This window comes from Pseudorca crassidens, chromosome X, assembly GCF_039906515.1.
Source record: "Pseudorca crassidens isolate mPseCra1 chromosome X, mPseCra1.hap1, whole genome shotgun sequence".
In the NCBI taxonomy this organism is placed as follows: Eukaryota; Metazoa; Chordata; class Mammalia; order Artiodactyla; family Delphinidae; genus Pseudorca; species Pseudorca crassidens.
In genome coordinates, this window is record NC_090317.1 from 113655153 (window position 1) to 113674628 (window position 19476).

Below are 19476 nucleotides of genomic sequence, written 5' to 3' on the forward strand. Positions count from 1 at the left end.
ACTACATATTATATAATTCCATTTATACGAAATGTCCAGAGTAGGCAAATCCATAGAGTTAGAAAGTAGATTAGTGGTTTCCTAGGGCTGGAGGTCATGGAGGAATTGGGGAGTGACTGCTCACAGATGTGGGGATTCTTTTTGGGTGATGACTTCTAAAATTGATTGTGGTGATGGCCTTGTACCTCTGTGAATACACTAAAAGCCATTGAATGGTACAATTTAAGTGGGTGAGTTGTGTGAATTGTATCTTCCTAAAGCTATGAAAATGTGGTGGTCCTTTTTGGTTCATATATTAGGCACATTCTCTGTCAGTCTAAGACCAAAGAAGTCTTACTCAATGTTAGATATATGACACAAACTGTAATGGTAAAGATAATGAATACTCTGATGGTGTCCATAACCTTTTTTTTAATAGGTTCAAAAATAAAGAAGCTGGTGTATCCACCTGTTTTCATGGGATTAGCTGCCTCTCTTTATTATCCACAACAAGCCATTGTATTTGTCCAGGTAAGTTAGATTCAGTAAGCTTGCATGTCCTTTGTTCTTGCTTATGTATGTATGGGTTTACTGCTTAATTTAATTTTATTTTGCAGCCTTTCTAACACCAGACTAAAATTTGTTTGCACATATAAATGAACTACAACAAATTTAAATGTTTTTCTGCACTATGTACCTCACTTCTGGCCCTCCTTCCAATGTCAGTATTCAGAGAATGCATGCTAATTTGAATATTAATCAAAGAAAATTTGCTATGCCTTTTTTTTTTTGCCTAATTACATGGAAATCTAGAGACTCAAATTCCAAAGCTGCTAGTTACAGGTCATTCTCAGTTTGGGCTTATCTGGTCACAACCTGCCCTCCTTGGAGTTGCAGGCATGGGCCTGTGCTCTGGCCCTCTGCGCCTTCTCCCTCATCATGGTGCTAGCCTCGCTTTCCTTGCTGGGGACTACAGGGAGTGCAGTCCCTTCTGCTGGGAACGCCTTTCTCAGGGCTGTCAGTTGGCTGCTCCTTTCCTACCCTTCAGGCCTCAGTTTGATGGCATCCTGGCAAGTAGAACACAGTGGCAAGAACACGGGTGAAGCTGATGCCTTAGTCAGCTTGAGCTGTCGTAACAAAATACCACAGACTGTGAGGCTTAAATAACAGAAATTTATTTTCTCACAGTTCTGGAGGCTGGAAGTCCAAGATCAAGGTATCAGCAAGGTTGGTTTCTCCTGAGGCCTCTCTCCGTGACTTGCAGATGGCCACCTTCTCCCTGTGTCCTCACATGGCCTTGTCATTGTGCGTGCACTCCCCTGGTGTATCATCCTTGTCTTATAATGACACTAGTTAGATTAGAGGTCTACCCTTATGATGAACTTGACCTTAATTACCTCTCTAAAAGCCCTGTCTCCAAATACAGTCTACTGTATTAACACTGTGGGTTAGGGCTTCAGTATATGAATTTTGGGGGATACAATTCAGTCCATAACAGCTGGACCAGCAGTTCTCAGAGTGTAGTCCCTGGACCAGCAGCATCAGAATCACCTGGGAACTTGTTAGAAATGCAAATTTTCAGGCCCCAACCCGGACCTACTGACTCAGACACTGAGGGTTAGGGCCAGCAATATGTGGTTTAGCAAGCCCTCCGGGGGATTTTTAGCAAGCCCATAATATTTGAGAACCACTGATAAAGACTAGACTCTCTCAGGGCAGTGGTGTGTGGACTTAGTGCGACTCTACATGTAGAGTCCCTTGGAAAACTGCAAGAGCAAGGCAGACTCGAGATTTTGAGGTCCTAGACAACTTACGGAGACAAGGACTCATTTGCCAGAATTGCCATCTCACACTGACACTTGGTCCTAGGAGGAATAGCAGTGCCATCACCAGATTTCGGCCCTGAGGGCTCTGAGCCAAAATGACCTGAAACTGTGCCCCCTGCAGTCCTTGTGACAGTATCGAGTCTACATTCCTAGACGGTGCTGCAGTTGCAGGTGGGAGCCCAGTGGCTCCAGCTGCGGGAAATTGTTGCCTTTGGTGGCAAATACCAGTAAGATCTTCATAGCATGGCCTTGTCATTGCTTACAGCAGTCCTGGAGGCAGACAGTTACTGATCCTCTGCCTGCTTCAGCCCCAGCTCTGGAACAGTGAATCGTGTCTGCCTGCCCTAGATCATAAAAATAATCAAACATCATCTCAGTCTGTTATGGTTTAAATAGTAAATTGGCTGCTGGCTGAGAAGCATATGTGGCTGCCCTCTGAGTAGAGGCCTTTTTTTATCTTATATGCCACAGCATATGTTGCAAAAGATTTTTTATATTCACAACCAAGATAGTAGCATGCAAATCTGAGTTGTATTCTAATTTATTTTTAAAGTCAGGGGGAAGGAGTTTTGTCTTTTATTTTGTACCTAGGGTAAGCCAGAGCAAAGCAATTAACTAGTTTCACTAGATATAAAACATTAGTGATCTGTTTGGGATGATGAAAACGTTTTGAAAATGGATGGTGGTGATGGCTGCATAGCATTGTGAATGTAATTAATGCCACTGAATTGTACACCTAAAAGTGGTTCAAATGGTAAATGTTATGTGTATTTGCCACAATAAAACAAAACAACATCAGCGACTGAAAGAGAATTTCTGATACCGTTTTAGTGTCATTTAGTTCCTATTTCACAGTTTCTTTTCTACTTCCTCTTCTTTTTTTTTCTTTTTTTTTAATGAATGCCATGACCTTGGACAAGCCACTTAATCACTTATATTCTGTTTTCTGTTCAGTAGTGTTTGGAGAAAAGTACTGTAAGAAAACCCTTAAAGTGATGGCAAATATTATTTTTCTCTCAAATTTAAAGCACTGAAAACAGTGCCATACTCATGATAAATGCTTGATATGTCTACCAGTGGGTGTGAGAATCATATCATGTCCTAAGAACAGTTGGAGCAACTGGAAGAATATAACTTCTAAGAAACCAGCATGTTGCAGCAACCCCTGGATTTACTAGCACTGTGATCTTAGTCACTCGGCCTCTGAATATTTCCTTACAGTCTTTGCCTACTTACCACATAGGGTTGTTATATAGAATAGAGATAAATCATGTGAATGTGCTTTGTAAAGTAAAATGCTATACACAGACAAATTATTATAAAAACTAGGAAGAGAATAATAACTGCTTTCAGAAAATTGAAGTACTGTCATTTAGAAGAATAATCAATATGGTCATAAGTAGGACGAACGAATGCAAATTATTGGAAGCATTTTTTTTTAAGAAAGCTCAATACTTAAAAAAAAAGTTTCCAACAATTAAAGCCAACAGGCCAAAGTTGGACAAGTGCATTTTAAGGTAGTGAGCTCACTGACCCCAAAATATTCTCTGACCCTGGGGCCTACCTCTCAGGATGTTGTAGAAAGGATTTTGAAACAGGAGGCAAAATCGCTGTAGAAACTCGAAGACTTTATGTTTTGAGGGATCTGGAAAGACTGAGAGTATCTTTACTGGGCTCACCTATTTTTTTTACCTAGCCCCAAAAATGAATGATTGATTTTAAGCTTGATTTTCAGACTTGTTTGGCTGTTACATGCTAGATGTGATAGGTAGAAGCCTTCCTTCTTGTCTGATCTTCAGGCATTTCCCATATCAGCAATGATCTACATTTTTTTTCCTTGAAATTGTGAAAGTTTGAAATATACACCTATAATTTATGGCAAATTATTTTAAACAGTAACTATACACTGGGAAGCTATTTTTTCTTTTTATGCTATCATTCTTACTATCTTTTATTTGCTTACATTGCACAGTTTTAATGTGTATGTTCCAAGATTCCTTTGTTTGTCGTATGCTTAAATACAGTTCTTTTGGAAACAGGGCAAAAGAAAACAAAATTCTCTTCCTTACTACTTCATGTATGGAATAGCAATGTGTCTTCTATATTTTGTTTCAAGGTCAGTGGGGAGAAATTATATGACTGGGGTTTACGTGGATACATAGTCGTAGAAGATTTGTGGAAGGAGAACATTCAAAAGGTGAGAAAGATCTTTTTCATTATCTTCCTTTTGGTTTAAATATGTGGTTTCTCTCAGGTTTTATAAAATTCTTGATGCCCTGTTGCTTGCTCTTGCTTTTTCTGTTTGTATTTCCTTATGCTTCTAGCTCAGATTCTCTGGTGGCCTTTATTGGAGGAGCAATAGAACCTCTGTGCATTTGATTATTTTCAGCAGGGCTGAATAAGTGGGGGCCATAAAATACATTCCACCTCAGTCTTAGACCATAATTTCCACTGTATTGTATTTACAGTTTGCTCAAAGTGTTGCATATTATCTGAAAGTTTTATCAAAACTAGATTCAGGGCTTCCCTGGTGGCGCAGTGGTTGAGAGTCCGCCTGCCGATGCAGGGGACACGGGTTCGTGCCCCAGTCTGGGAAGATCCCACATGCCGCGGAGCGGCTGGGCCCGTGAGCCGTGGCCGCTGAGCCTGTGCATCCGGAGCCTGTGCTCCACAACGGGAGAGGCCACAACAGTGAGAGGCCCGCGTACCGCAAAAAAAAAAAAAAAAAAAAAAAAAACTAGATTCAAAGGGAACATGCTATGCTCCCAGCAAAAGACAAATAACCAAGACTCCTCTTGATATTTCATTCACCATAGGCTTTGTTCTTCGCTTTATCAGTACTGTCCAGTTAAGGGCAAATACAGGACCAGCCACCAGTTACAGGCCATTGTGCTGACTGGTGGGCAAACAGCAGAGGGGAAAAGGTTGTGGAATTATAAGGACAGGTCATTTTTTTGTCTCTTCTCACAGCCACTTAGCTGATTAAATGTTGCCTATGTTTGCTGGGACATTCTCTCTTTCCTCTGATAAGGATTAGAGAATATAGAACAAGGCATCATGCCTCCTCCAAGCACTCAGAGGCACAGCTCGATAAGGAAGAATTAGGGTTCTTATTATTAACATACCTTCTGTATCATAGAATACTTTTGACTCCTGTCATCTCAAATCAGAATACCCTTTTAAAAAATATAAATACCTAGGGAATTCCCTGGTGGTCCAGTGGTTAGGCTCCGAGCTTCCACTGCAGGGGGCATGGGTTCGATCCCTGGTCGGGGAACTAAGATCTCGCATGCTATGCGGCATGGCCCATAAATAAATAGATAGATAAATAGATAAATACATACATACCTATCTCAAAACCCAGGATTTCAAACTGGAATTTGGAAGTAACATTAACAGAATAAATTATAAGCCCTCCTCATTAGTTACATAAATAATCTTCCAGTGAAATCTTAAGACTAATTATTGTACTGGTGATTTGTAAATGAATTAGTCTCTGTTGAGCCTGTTTAAACTAGCTCTTGAGTAGGAAGTTCTATATTAATATCAAGTGCCCTTTGGCAATCCCTTTTAAAGAATAAATGCTCATAGTTTTATTTTCATTTCTCTGACATTTTCTTTGGAAGCTTTCTTTCCTGTTTAAAAAATTCCTGAAGTCCACACTGAGTTTAATATGGGAAAGGAAACAGAATGTCAGGAAAACTATACACAGCCTTAGAAAGAAATGTAGAAAATGAAACTCCTCCTCAGTTCTGAGTGCTCACTGTGGTGTCAGTGCAGAACCGATGCACATGAAAGCTATGGTGGGGGGGATCCCCTGGGAGCCTCTGAGCGCTCACTGTGGTGTCAGGCAGACACGTGCACACCAATGGGACTGTGGTTGGAATGCAAGCTAAGCAGAACAGCATTTTATTGTAATTTGAAAACGTTGGATATTACAGCTACTCGTATTTACATGCAAGTCTTTGGGGAGCGAGATAGTAAAGATGCCTAATTAGCCTGGGGTTGGTCTGCATGTCGTCTCTGGTCTTCCTTCTATGCTCTTGCCCTCTTGAGTGTCACTGAGAGCTTAGTGTTCTTCCATTCACTTACTCTCAAAGCACAGTTGTCCTGACAGCTATCTGTTGTGAATAGAAGATAATAAAATGGATGTTGACTACTTAAACATTTAGCACAAGTTTTAAATGAAAAATATCAGAAGGCCTTATTAATTCAAGATTTGATATAGTTAGATTTGGGGAATTATTTGATATGTACATATCATATCAAATGGTGGTAAATAGTCAAAGAAATTTGTGGACATTGTGTTTAAAATGGGGCCCTGAGGGACTTCCCTGGTGGTCCAGTGGTTAAGGTTCTGTACTTCCAGTGCAGGGGAACTAGATCCCCGCATTCCACAAATTTCTTTGACTACTTACAACCAAAAGTAGGTACATCTGTTACATTATTATAGTACAAACAATTATGAATCAGATTGCACCTAATTGAGACTGGTAATTGAAGCCTAACTTGAAAACCAATTTCCAGACATGCTAAGAAACAGACAAATATCTCCTCCATGAGGTGTTCTTCAGTTCCCTTCAAAGAATTCCCGGGCCCCCAAAGATTCCTGTTCCAGGGTAGCTTAAGTCTTTGCTCTCCTTAATAAAGCAAAAACAAACAAAAAATACTGAAACCCACAAAGTCCAACAAGTGGGGGGCAGGGAAATCAATAAAAGACAATGGCATTTCACTATCAAATAATGGGGCCCTGAAATTTTAAGTGGTATGAATGATGGTTCAGTTCTCAATTATATTATTTCCCATGGAGCTGTATTACTCTCAGAAACCATCAGTCTGTGGCATTTTTTGCTCTGCCACATCTCTTTTCCCTTTTAGGAATTAATTCTAAATGTTTGCACTGAGTCTTCTATCAACGAAGTTTGGATGAGGTGGTCTTTCAGTCCTGTCATTGGTCAGTGAAGAGGAATTTATCTGCTTCAGCTAAAATGAATTCTTTGTCTGAACTGTGAAGCAAAGATGGGTGTGTCCAGAAATATTGTCATCATAATGGGTCTAGGTTTTTTTTCTTTTTTTGAGATAAAAGAACATATAAAATATGTCATAAAATACAACATATATAATATAAAATAACTGCATATATATGTATATTTACAGTTTAAAATCCAACAATATAATGACCATACATATACCAACAAACCATCCATCTTTAAAAATAGGAAATTACCAATGTCTTCCAAGTTCTTCCTGGGCCCTTCCATCTCCCCAGAGAGAACCACTATCCAGAATTTTGTGCTTTTCATTCCATTGTTTTTCTTTAAACTTTTTCTTTTAGTTGAACCACATAACGTATTTATTCTAAAACACTGTAGTTGAGCTTGCCTGTTTTTTGCCTTTATAATATAAATATCAAATATACATATAAATAAATATATAGTTTAGATGGAGTCTTACTATATGTGTTATTTTGCAAGTTGTTTTGTTCCCTAAACATTATGTTAATGGGTTGTGTATGCCCGTAATTTATTAATTTACACTGCTATGGAATATTTCTTTGTGGGAAAATACCCATGTTGATGGCTAACTAGGTGGCTTTCAGTATATTGTCGTTGCACACACAGCTTTGAGCATATTTCTGTACATGTGTCATGGTTTATTAAGAGTTTCTTAGGCCAGGGACTTCCCTGGTGGCACAGTGGTTAAGAATCTGCCTGCCAATGCAGGGGACACGGGTTCGATCCCTGGTCCGGGAAGATCCCACACGCTGCGGAGCAACTAAGCTTGTGCACCACAACTACTGAGCCCACATGCTGCAACTACTTGAGCCTGCGCGCCTAGAGCCCGTGCTCCACAACAAGAGAAGCCACTGCAACGAGAAGCCCGTGCACCGCAACAAAGAGTAGCCCCCACTTGCCATAACTAGAGAGAGCCCGCACTCAGCAACGAAGACCCAACGCAGCCAAAAATTAAATTAAATTAAATTAAATTAAATTAAAAAAAGAGTTTTTCTAGGCCAGGATTCCTAGTTCATAATGTCTGCACGTCAATTTTACTAGATGACAAGTTTTCCATTTTTGCCAGTCTGGTGCCTTTGAAATAGTTTTTCACTGTGGGGTGTGTTTGTGTGTTTGTGTGTGTGTGTGTGTGTGCGTGCGTGTGTATGTCTTTACTTTGTTCCCCAGTTTTTATTTTGAAAAAATATTTCAAAACTACAGAACAGTTGCAGGAATAGTATAATGAATATACCCTTCACATAGATTCACCAATTAACGTTTTGCTACATTTGCTTTGTCTTTTTACACATGCTTGGGTGCTCACACACATGTGTATTTTATTTTTCTGAACCATTTGAGAGTTAGTTGTAGATACTGCGCTTTCTACCCATATCTAATTCAGCATATATTTCTAAAGAACATGGTCATTTACTGATATAATCACAATACCATTATCATGCTCAGGAAAGTTGACATTTCATTGTTTACATAATCATTATCTAATATACAGTCCATAGTCAGATTTCCTCAGTTGCCACAATAATGTGCTTTCCTTCAACAATTTTTAAATTGATTTTTTTATCGCTGAGTGAATTATTATAAGGCACATACCCTTGTAACCATCATCTAGGACAAAAACCCAGAATTTTGCCAGCCTCCCCAGAAGCCCTTCCATGTAGCTCACCCCAATCACATTCCTCTCTTTCCATCCAAAACTACCTACTATCCTGACTTCCATAGTAGGAAGTAACTTCCCTGTTTTTCTTAATGGCTTTATCACCTAAGTCTTTATCCCTGTCACTTTAGTCTTGCCCATGGTTATTTCTGACTTGATATTCCTTTTAAGTCTTTTTTTTTCCCTTTTAAGTCACTTAATCTACTGGTTCCCCTTCCATCCTCTTATTTTCCTTACACTGTATCTGTTAAAGGAACCTGGCGTGTCGGACCTGTAGAGTTTCCAACAGTTTGGGTTTTGCGGATTGCACGCTTACGGTGCAGTTGAACGTGTTCCTTTCTTCTCTACGTTTCCTGTAGATTGGCCACTGGATCCAGAGGCTGCCTAATCAAGTTCGTGTTTGATCCTATTGGCAAGGCTATAGGTCTATGTAGGCATCTAAGTTTTTGCTTCACTTTACCATTTTGGTGTTAGTGGCTATTGAGGCTCAATGCCTAGACCTACTGACTCACTGGGAGTTGGAAAATGGTGATATTCTATTTCTGTCATTTCACATAATAGCTAGAACACTTTAATAAGGAACTGCTTCCCCTCATATACTATTTAGTTACACAGTTATAGGAAAGTTAGGATAAATGCTCAATTTTTGCTCTTGTTTATCTGGTTTTCAAAATAATAAATTGGTTCCCTCTCATCCTCAGAAGGTCACCAATTAGTGGGGTTTTTTTGAGAATCATTTTGAATTTGTAGATTTAAATATATTTGGGTTTGAATGCTTTGTATTTCTTATCCTTGTTGGAGTTCAGATTGTTCCATTTTGGCCAGTAGAAGTTGGCTCTGCGTCCTTTTGACATGACACAAGGACTCTGCAATAGTTTCCTCGCTGTCTGGCATGTCAAAATGGTCTCAGAATCTCTCATTGTTGTTTTAATGTATGTTCCTTTGATTACTAATGAGGTTGAGCATCTTTTCACATGTTTATTGGTTTCTTCTTCAAATGCCTGTTTATGTCTTTTGGCCTTTTTTTTTTTTTTTCCTGGTACGCAGGCCTTTCACTGTTGTGGCCTCTCCCGTTGTGGAGCACAGGCTCCGGACGTGCAGGCTCAGCAGCCATGGCTCACGGGCCCAGCCGCTCCGCGGCATGTGGAATCTTCCCGGACCGGGGCACGAACCCGTGTCCCCTGCATCGGCAGGCAGACTCTCAACCACTGCGCCACCAGGGAAGCCCTTTTTGGCCATTTTTCATGTGGGTCATTAGTTCCTTTCTTAATGATTATAAGAGTTCTTTATTTTTTCCTAGATACTAATATTTTTGGTCACATGTTTGCAGATGTCTTCTCCCAGTTTGAGGCTTGTTTCTTCAGTTTTGGTGCCTCTTGATGATCAGAAGTACTTAATGTAGTTGATTCATAGATCTTTTCCATTACGGTTTTCACTCTTTGACTCTAGATGTTTAATAAAAGCATGAAACTATTGATTGTCCGTTGCTAATCTGAAACCCTTTCAGAATAGTCCCAGCTCAAAGCCTGAGTTTCAGAGATGGAGGCTATTTGTGGGTGTCAGGCTCCAGGGTCACAGATAGCTCTTTTGGAGTTGTCTTCTACATTAGTCAAACACAGCAGTGTGTTTCATTAAAAGTCATGTTTAATTTTCACTAGATTTTTAAAAAATGTGACAAGTTACTATCAAAGAATTGTAGAATGACTGTTAAAGACCAACAATAACTAAAAAGAAAATTCTTAATAATTCTTTGAAGGTAAGGAAAATATAAAAGAAATGTAAACCTGTTACTAACATGAAAACTGAGCAGAACTTCTAAAGCTGAGCTTTTTATAGTTGTATTCAAGCCTTTGCTGGCTCAGCAGGAAATTGAAAGGGAAGCAGCAGCCATCAATCTGAGTAAATGTGTCCTGCTTTCTTTTTCTCCATTCGAAATTCCTTAGCTTTCTAAACACACTCAAGTTTTGCTGTAAGTTATGTGATTTTAAAGTGATCATCTTTGAAATAAGGCAGTCACAGAAGGAGAAATACTGTATGATTCCACTTAAATGAAGTATCTAAAATAGTCAAATTTATAGAAGAAGAGAGTAGAGTGGTGGTTGCCAGGGGCTGGGGGGAGTGGAAAATGGGGAGTTGCTAATCAGTGGGTATAAAGTTTCAGTTATGCAAGATGAATACATTCTAGAGACCTGCTGTACAATATAGTGCCTATAGTTAACATTACTGTATTGTACACTTAAAAATTTGTCAGGAGGGCAGATCTCATATTAAGCGTTCTTACCACAATAAAATAAAAATAAGGACAATGTGGTGGGTTTTCCATAAAGCTAAATTTGTTCTGAATTTGTGTCCTTTCTAGTTTTTGCTGTTTAAAATTCTAAGAAATAAAGGTACTAGGCAATGATTTTTCTTTTTTTTTTTCTTGGCTGCGTTGGGTCTTCATTGCTGTGCGCGGGCTTTCTCTAGTTGTGGGGAGCAGGGGCTACTCTTCGTCACGGTGCGTGGGCTTCTCATTGCGGTGGCTTCTCTTGTTGCGGAGCACAGGCTCTAGGCGCACAGGCTTCAGTAGTTGTGACACACAGGCTCAGTATTTGTGGCTCGTGGGCTCTGGAGCGCAGGCTCAGTAGTTGTGACGCACGGGCTTAGTTGCTCCGCGGCATGTGAGATCGTCCCGGACCAGGATTGAACCCGTGTCTCCTGCATTGGCAGGCAGATTCCTAACCACTGTGCCACCAGGGAAGTCCCTTTCTTTTTTTTAAAACATCATTACTTAACAAAATAAAAAGTAAGAAATCCTGAAAAAAGAAGTCTGCTTTTTCGAAAGGCATACACTTTTGGTATGAGGAAAGGTAGACAAGGCAGGATGCAGCATGGCCTGGTGGCCAAGAGAGTGGACTCCAGAGTGGGTGCACCGGGCTCTTCCCCCACTCCCACCCCACCCCCACCTCTTACAAGCCTTGAAACCTTGGGAAGTCGCTCTGGTGCTCTTGGGAAATGGGGGTAGTACCTCATGGGGCTGTTTCAAGGATTGAGTTTATCCATGTGAGAAGCTGAGAAAATGGACAGACTTTAGAAATGGTAACCATGATAGATGTCATGTGACATCTGCTTAGGAGAAGGTAACATTTCCTCATGGAAAATGGAGCCCTAGGGCTTATTATACTCCTTAGTCAAAAGTCCTCCTATCTGTTTTAGTTTCCCATTGCAGCCATAACTAATGACCACAAATTTACTGGCTGAAAGTAGTACAAATTTATTATCTTAGACTCTGTAGGTCAGGAGTCCGGTGCTAAATCAAGGTGTCAGCAGGGCTGCATTCCTTTCTGGAGGTTCCAGGGGAGAATCCGCTTCCTGCTCCTTGAGGTTGTTGACAGAATTTAGTTTCTTGGCAGTTATAGGACCAAGGTCTGCTTTGCTAGCTGTCAGCTGAGGGTAGTTCCCAGCTTCTAGAGGCTGCAGCATTCCTTGACTCCCAGCCCTCTTCCTTCGTCTTCAGAGCCAGCTGCTGCAGATGAGTCCTTTTCATGTCCCATTTCTTTGACCCTGTCTTCCATCCTCTTAGACTATAGGAACCCATGTGATTCGATTGGGCCCACCCAGATAATCCAAGATAATCTCCCTATTGTAAGGTCAGCTGGTTAGCAACCTTAACTCCAGTGCCACCGTAATTCTCCTTTGCCATGTATGGTAGCACAGTCACAGGTTCCAGGATTAGGGTGCAAACATCTTTGAAGGGGCCGTTATTCTGCCTACCACATCCAGTGAACTGGAATTTCACTGGGGTCTGTAACAGGTCATTTATGTTTACCTTTTATTTCCTCATCAAAAAAGTTAAGTGACCTACCACATAGGATAGGTAGTTTTTTTTTAACATCTTTATTGGAGTATAATTGCTTTACAATGGTGTGTTAGTTTCTGCTTTATAACAAAGTGAATCAGCTATACATATACAGATATCCCCATATCTCCTCCCTCTTGCGTCTCCCTCCCACCCTCCCTATCCCACCCCTCTAGGTGGTCACCAAGCACCGAGCTGATCTCCCTGTGCTATGCGGCTGCTTCCCACTAGCTATCTGTTTTACGTTTGGTAGTGTGTATATGTCCATGCCGCTCTCTCACTTCGCCCCAGCTTACCCGTCCCCCTCCCTGTGTCCTCAAGTCCATTCTCTACGTCTGTGTCTTTATTCCTGTCCTGCCCCTAGGTTCATCAGAACCTTTTTTTTTTTTTAGATTCCATATATATGTGTTAGCATACGGTATTTATTTTTTCTCTTTCTGACTTACTTCACTCTGTATGACCGTCTCTAGGTCCATCCACGTCACTACAGATAACTCAGTTTCGTTTCTTTTGGGATAGGTCATTTTTACTGAGCACTTGCTGTGAGCTTGGCCCTGTGTGCTAACTGTATGCTCAGGAAGAGTCTGTGAGGCAGGTTCTATTATTATCTCCATGTTATAAACGAGGAAACTGCATTTTGGAGGAGTTAAGTAATTGATCAAAATAATTCAGCTGGTGAGGGGATCAGACATTTCAAGTGGATTGCTGTACCTCAGAGGTTTGGCTAGAAATCCCCCTTCATATGGCAGTGCATACTAATTAGAAATAAATATTTTGATTAAAACAAATGTTTCAATTTTGCTAATAGAAATTATTATTCATGTTCATGGACATGGTAAGAAAATAAAATTTCTACTGTAGCTTAGCCAAGTTGACACATAAAATTAACCATCACAGTGCAGTGCTGTTTAGCTTATTCCTCTAGCCCTTTGCAATCCAATATGGCAGGCACCAGATGTTGACTACATGAAGTGTAGCTAATCTGAACTGAGGTATGCTGTAAGCGCAAATTCACACCAAATTTAGAAGACATGGTACAAACAAAAAGATTGTAAACTATCTCATAATTTTAATGTTGATTGATGTTATATTGATTACATGTTGAAATAATAGTATTTTAGATGTGTTGGGTTAAATAAAATGTATCAATCACTTTAAAAAAACAATGAAACCCAGTATGTATTGAAATTAGATATAAGGAGAATGGTTGCATTGTAAAATATTTTAAATAAAACTGTCCGAAAATGCAAAAAAATTTGATTTCTGGCTTGTGCTAAGTCACAAACTGTCTTTTGAAGTCAGAATGTTGTTTTTGCTGAGATGATGATGGTTTGTGCCAAGAGAGATCTGATTTGTAATAGGGTGGATGGGTTCAATACTTCATTAGTGAGATATTTGACTGCATGTTTTGTTATACTATAAGTGATATGTAGTCAAACAAGAAAAATTTCCTAGCAACAGTTGTTTTCTTCAACCAGAAGAATGTCTTTATGTACTCATTTTCTTAATGTCCAAAGGATAAAAAAGTTTATGAATTTAGCATCTTATATTCTTATCTTATTCTAAGATAGTATATCTTATCTTATATTTTTGATTAACTAAGTAGGGAACCACATGGTTTTTATGACAGACCCAATTGTTGGACATAGTTATCTCACTTGCCTTCATAAGCCTCTTTTTATCTCTTCTTCATTAATTACATACCCAAACTTTTTTTTAAACACTCATCAGGTCTCTAGGTTCTAGCTCATTTCATTTGTTTATTCAGCAACTGTTTGAATACTGTATGCTAGGAGGTCCTAGGAGTATTGTGCCCTCATGAAACTTAAATATATTTGTGAAGGATTCAAACATGAATGAAAGAATTACACAAATCAGGAAGTACATGGATGCTATCAATGTGAATAAAAGGTTCTTATCTGAATCGAAGGGCAGAGGACAGGGGAAAGCCTTGATCTAAAGGATGAATAGCATTTAGCCAAACCAAAATTGGGATTGACCAGTCTAGGTCAAGGGATTTATTTTGCAAAGGTCCTATCCCAGGAAAGAGCTTGGCAAGTTGGAAGAGCAACAGCAAGAATGACTCTGGGGTGTGTGTGTGTGTGTGTGTGTGTGAAAGTGGCTCTCAAGGAATAGTGTAAGGCATAGGCGCTGAGTCCTGTAGAGCTCTGTTCAGAGCAACAAGTAGACCTGGATATTGTGTGATGATCCACCAAGCAATACGTATGGCCTCTTTCCCCAGAACTCCATCATCATGGGAATGTGGTCTGTAGATAGGGTGACCATATAATTTATCATCCAAACCAGGATACTCTTGAGAGTGAAACGGGGCACTATTAATTATGCTGGGACAATAAGTATAAACCAGTATGTATAACTTGGGCAAGCCAAGATGTATGATCACTATGCTTAGAGACAGGTTCTCAACCACTTCAGTAAGCCTGAAGTTGCCTAGGAGCCATGCTCTGAAATTACAGGGTTAGGCGTGTGTTCCTGCTTTCTCACATTCCCCCCTCCTTCACCCATGGATAACTCCGAGAGAAGGTCACCGGCAGAACCTGCACCAAGTCTAGACCACAGAGTCACAGCCCTATTGCCCACCCAACTACAGCCTAGTGTTTTTCAGATTGCCATCTCATGAGAGCTCAGATCCTTGACGTACATCAGGTCTTATTAATGTGTTTTCAGAATTAAAGTCTTAAAAACATCTGGGAAAGCAAGTGAGGCCTTAAACATTTAACACGTGAACTTTTCCCACTAGAACCTTTCCTACCTTACTTTTCATTGATGACGTGACCTAATTATATGTTCCCAGATGGTGGCCAGGTGGAATGGGTGCCGTCTGGTTATAACCTCTTCCAGAGTAAACATGTTTTGTGATTTAGCCCCTATGTTGGATGATATACGGAGCAGAGTACCCACAGGAAACCGTCCCATAGGTGTGAAACCTTTTTTTTTAGTTTCAGATCATGATGACTATTCTTTTTTTTTTATTGGAGTATAATTGATTTACAGTGTCGTGTTAGTTTCAGGTGTACAGCAAAGTGATTCAGTAACCTTCTTTAACAATTACAGTGGCATGAAGTAGTAAAGAAATCTTTTCACTATTGATTGGATTTTTTATCAAATCAGCTGTTGGCCAAATCTGTGTAGTAAGGATTAATGGAGCTTTATTTCCTGCTCTCCTCTGTGCCTGAGTCACTTTCTACAGCAGGGCCCTCAGGGAGCCCTAGTAATTCCTTCAGTTTACCGAGACATGGGTCACTTTGCATCAGATAATATTCAGTCACAAGGTGAAGATGTGCACTTTGAAACAGTCTACTATTTCTTTAGAAGTTTTACTATTTCTTTTCAAACTGCATTAATATTCTTACTTTCTGTTTTACAAGTCGGAAAATGTGAAGAATTCACCCGGAAATAAGTAGAATACTCCATGCTCTGCCCATTTTAATCAGGTAAAGAACAAGAAAACTCTGTGGTTATTTTTAGCATTATTAGCACCAATTGAAATGACTTGTCTTTAATTAATTTAATTTGATTAATTATAGCCATTTCAACTTCGTGTGGACACATAAGGGTCAGGATGATATTTCATTCCATCTTTAATTTCTGGGCTTAAGTGCTGTGACTTTTTAATTGTGTTTGTTCCTGAGAAGTACCTGGGTTTTTTAATACAAGCTAGAACTCGACATTTGGGATTTGTCTATAAACCTATTTCAAACAATTATTTCCTAGGCTTATTTTTTTTTCAGACAGCATTTCACTATAGTAAGCACAGTTGTATGCATCTAATAATCATTCAATAAACATTTGCTGAATGCATGACAATTGTAGAGAAGCTCAAAATTATATAGAGTAAGTGACATAGGGAATTCATAGGTGTCGTTGTCTTTCTTTGTGGATTTGAGTAACTTGAGTCTAGAGAAATTTAGGATAGTATCTGATAAAGTCAATCAGTGTGATTTCTTCTGGTCGTATACTCAATTCACCATTTGTTTTCATTCATATGTTCAGTATTTACCCATTGAGTACTTGCTAAGTAGAAAACACTAGTTATGTTAATATTATTTTGTGTATATATTAAAAATTATATAATAGCACTTATGATTTCATGGTAATTAGATTATATTGAATTTGGAAACAATCTAAATATTCAGCTACAGGAAAATGGTTTAATTATGGTATGTCCATAAAGAGGAATGTTATTATGTTTCAATAATATTTAATTGCATGGGAACATATGCACAATTATTAAATTTAAAAAAAAAAAAGGCTAGTGTGATACATTTTTAGAGAGGATAATGACCAGGAAATACAACAAAAATTTAAGTATGTATCTTCAGATAGTAGGATTATGGATGATTTTTATATTTTTTCTTCTGTATAACTTTATGTATTTTTAAATTTTTTGCAATGAATATGCATTTTCTTTATAATAGAAATTTGTTTAAAAAAATCAGTGTCACATTTATCATAAGGCATGGCTACTATTTAAAACTCATGAAAGCTCTGGGTTTGAGGTTTTCTTTCTCAAGTTGTCTCTGTGTTTTCAGAGACCTAGAGAGTCATATAATCTTAGAATTTGAAAAGGATCATCTGGCCCAACCCCCAGCCTCAAGCGTAAATTCTCTGTAGCCCTGTGTGTTCCCACTTTTCACCTCCACTGATAAGAAAAGCACCCCACAGGACAGCCATCTTTGGGCAGTCCTAATTTTTAGGGAGCTGTTTCTTATACTAAGCAAAAATACGTCTCCTTGTAACTCCTACACAATGGTCTGATCTTGCCTTAGCAGTCACAGAAAATAAATCCAGATCCTCTTTCACATCACAGCCTTTCATATAGTAACCCCAAATCAGCATTTCTCAAATTTTGTTATACAAATTACCTGGGAAGCTTGTTAAAAAGCAGAGGCGTAGACCCCACCGCAGAACTGGCATCTCTGGAAAGTGGAGCCCGGTGTGCATCAGATATGCTGTTAGAAAGGCGACTGGTGGGTAAGCAGCCAGGAAGTCACACATGTCCTTCAGAGACTTTACACTGAATATGGTTATATTTCTTTACAGGGGCAACGAGCCACAGAATAAAGGAAAACCATGTACATATCCACTTCATTCTTTCAAAAATATTCTGGGCCAGAGTTCAGCTTACTATATACACAGCCTTGATTTCATTTTTAATTTTTGTTAGCTCTTTATTGGAGACGTAATTTTTAATTATAAAAGTGATGCATATTTGTTGTAAAGAGTTTTTTTAGATAAATATTTTTAAAGCTTGTCTTGTCCTCCATTCCTTTCCCAGAGGTAATTTCTGTTGATAGTTTGGTCCATCATTCCAGACTTTTTTCTTTATGTGTAATACACACACACACACACACACACACACACACACACGTGCACATGCACATGTACACGCATCCATACATGCTTTTGGGTTTTTGATAGAATGAGATCATATTCCTTGTACTGTTTTGCAAGTATACTGAAAGCTCCATGCAGGCACATAGTGCAGTTTTATTATCACACCTGAAGAAATTAACACTAATTCCGTAATATCATCTAATATTCAGGTAGTTTGCAGATTTCCCTGATTGTCTCGTTAATAACTTTTTACAGTTATTTTGTTTGAGTCAGGATCCAAACAAGATCTGCCACTGCATTTGACTGATGAGTCTCTTAAGTCCCTTTTATTTTTTTGTTTTTTAATTTTTTTACAAAGATATAAACTGTCTTTATTTTCAGATGTCTTAAGTCCCTTTTAAACTGTAATAGTTCCTTCTCCCTCATTTTTCTCTTATCATTTATTTGTTGAAAAACTGGGCTTATTTTTCCTTTAAATTTCCCATGCTCTGGCTGTGGCTGAGTGCATCCATTTAGTGTCATTCTGTTTATCTCTTGGTTCCTCTCCTCTCTGCATTTCCCATAAACTGATAGTTGGATCTGAAGGCTAAATCAGATTTAGGTTCAATTTTTTGGTAAGAGTACTTTGTAGACAGTGTCATGTTTAGTTATATTGAATGAACTTGCTTTTTTTTCACTTAATATGTTGTGTACATCTTTCCCTGTTGGTACTTATAGATCTATCTCATTCCTCCTTTAGCTGCTTCATAATTTCCTAGTATGGACTACCATGATCTATTGAATCCTTATTAATATAGATTACTGGCAGTTTGTAGTTTTTTTTAACAATGCAGTAAATCTATTGAATTCTTAGAGAAGTTCAAAACAGATTAATAAACAGAGATAGAAAAGGTAAGTTAGTGGTTTAGATGTTTAAGAATTTTTAGTTTTATATTAAAACTGAAATATTTATAAACCTCTAATTGCTAAGTAGGTTCATTATGTATTAGGAAAAAGGCAATCTGGAGAAGAGTTGGTTTGTCTTTGGTGTCTTTGGATTTGATGTGTGTTTCATTCCAGAAAAGAATGATGGGGTGATGTGAGGAAAGGTATGCGTCAGACTAGCAATGATGTAATCATGCTCTCCTCCAGCAGATGGATGGAAATGTAGTTGTTTGGTTTTCAGAAGGGGAGCGATGTAGTGTGTCCTGTGCCATTTAAGCGTTTATTTTTAATTTATTCACCCATCCATCTGTTTATCTCAGATACCCAGCTAGCTGAGAATCTGCATGTAGTATTGATGTAACACAAAACCTTTCTGGTTTTTAGTGTACCCATTTATAAAATGGGAATAATTACAGATTTCTCTGGCTCATTGTCATCCTCATGGTCATATAATGGTATTATAAGTATTTGATGTGATCACTTAAACCTAAAGAATTTTCAAACTGCAAAACCTTAGAGCTGTTTTTATTTTGGGGGGAACTGTTTATTTATGGTTTTCTTTTTCTTTTATTTATAGGTAAACATTGGAAACTCCATATGATAAACCAGTATTTCTACAGAAAAATGGCAGAGAAGTCAGTACTGAATGTAGTAAGTTGGCATTCTTCTTCAGGAAAAACTATACTAGGCCTCTTTGTTATCTTGGGTGATGCCATACTCCAAGTGGACTAATCTGAAATTCTTTCACCTAGAGATAATGTATAAGTCTTAGAACTCCTCATTCTCATGTTGCTATTTATGTACATAATTAAAATTCTAAGTTAAAAAAAAAGTTGTCCTGCTTTTTTTTCTCTTATTATTTATTGAGTGACAGTTTAAGTG

General features: G+C 38.7%; 1 protein-coding gene across 1 annotated transcript in view; it reads left to right on the forward strand.

The window, feature by feature from the left end:
• The window catches only part of APOO (apolipoprotein O), a 58204-nt gene extending 38778 nt beyond the window's left edge, over positions 1-19426 (forward strand). The window contains exons 6-9 of the mRNA XM_067722401.1: positions 419-510; positions 3922-4002; positions 15702-15767; positions 19172-19426. Of these exons, the coding sequence (XP_067578502.1) occupies positions 419-510; positions 3922-4002; positions 15702-15737 (209 nt within the window). The 3' untranslated portion in view covers positions 15738-15767; positions 19172-19426. The remainder of the gene's footprint in view (positions 1-418; positions 511-3921; positions 4003-15701; positions 15768-19171) is intronic.
• The last annotated feature ends 50 nt before the right edge of the window (positions 19427-19476 follow it).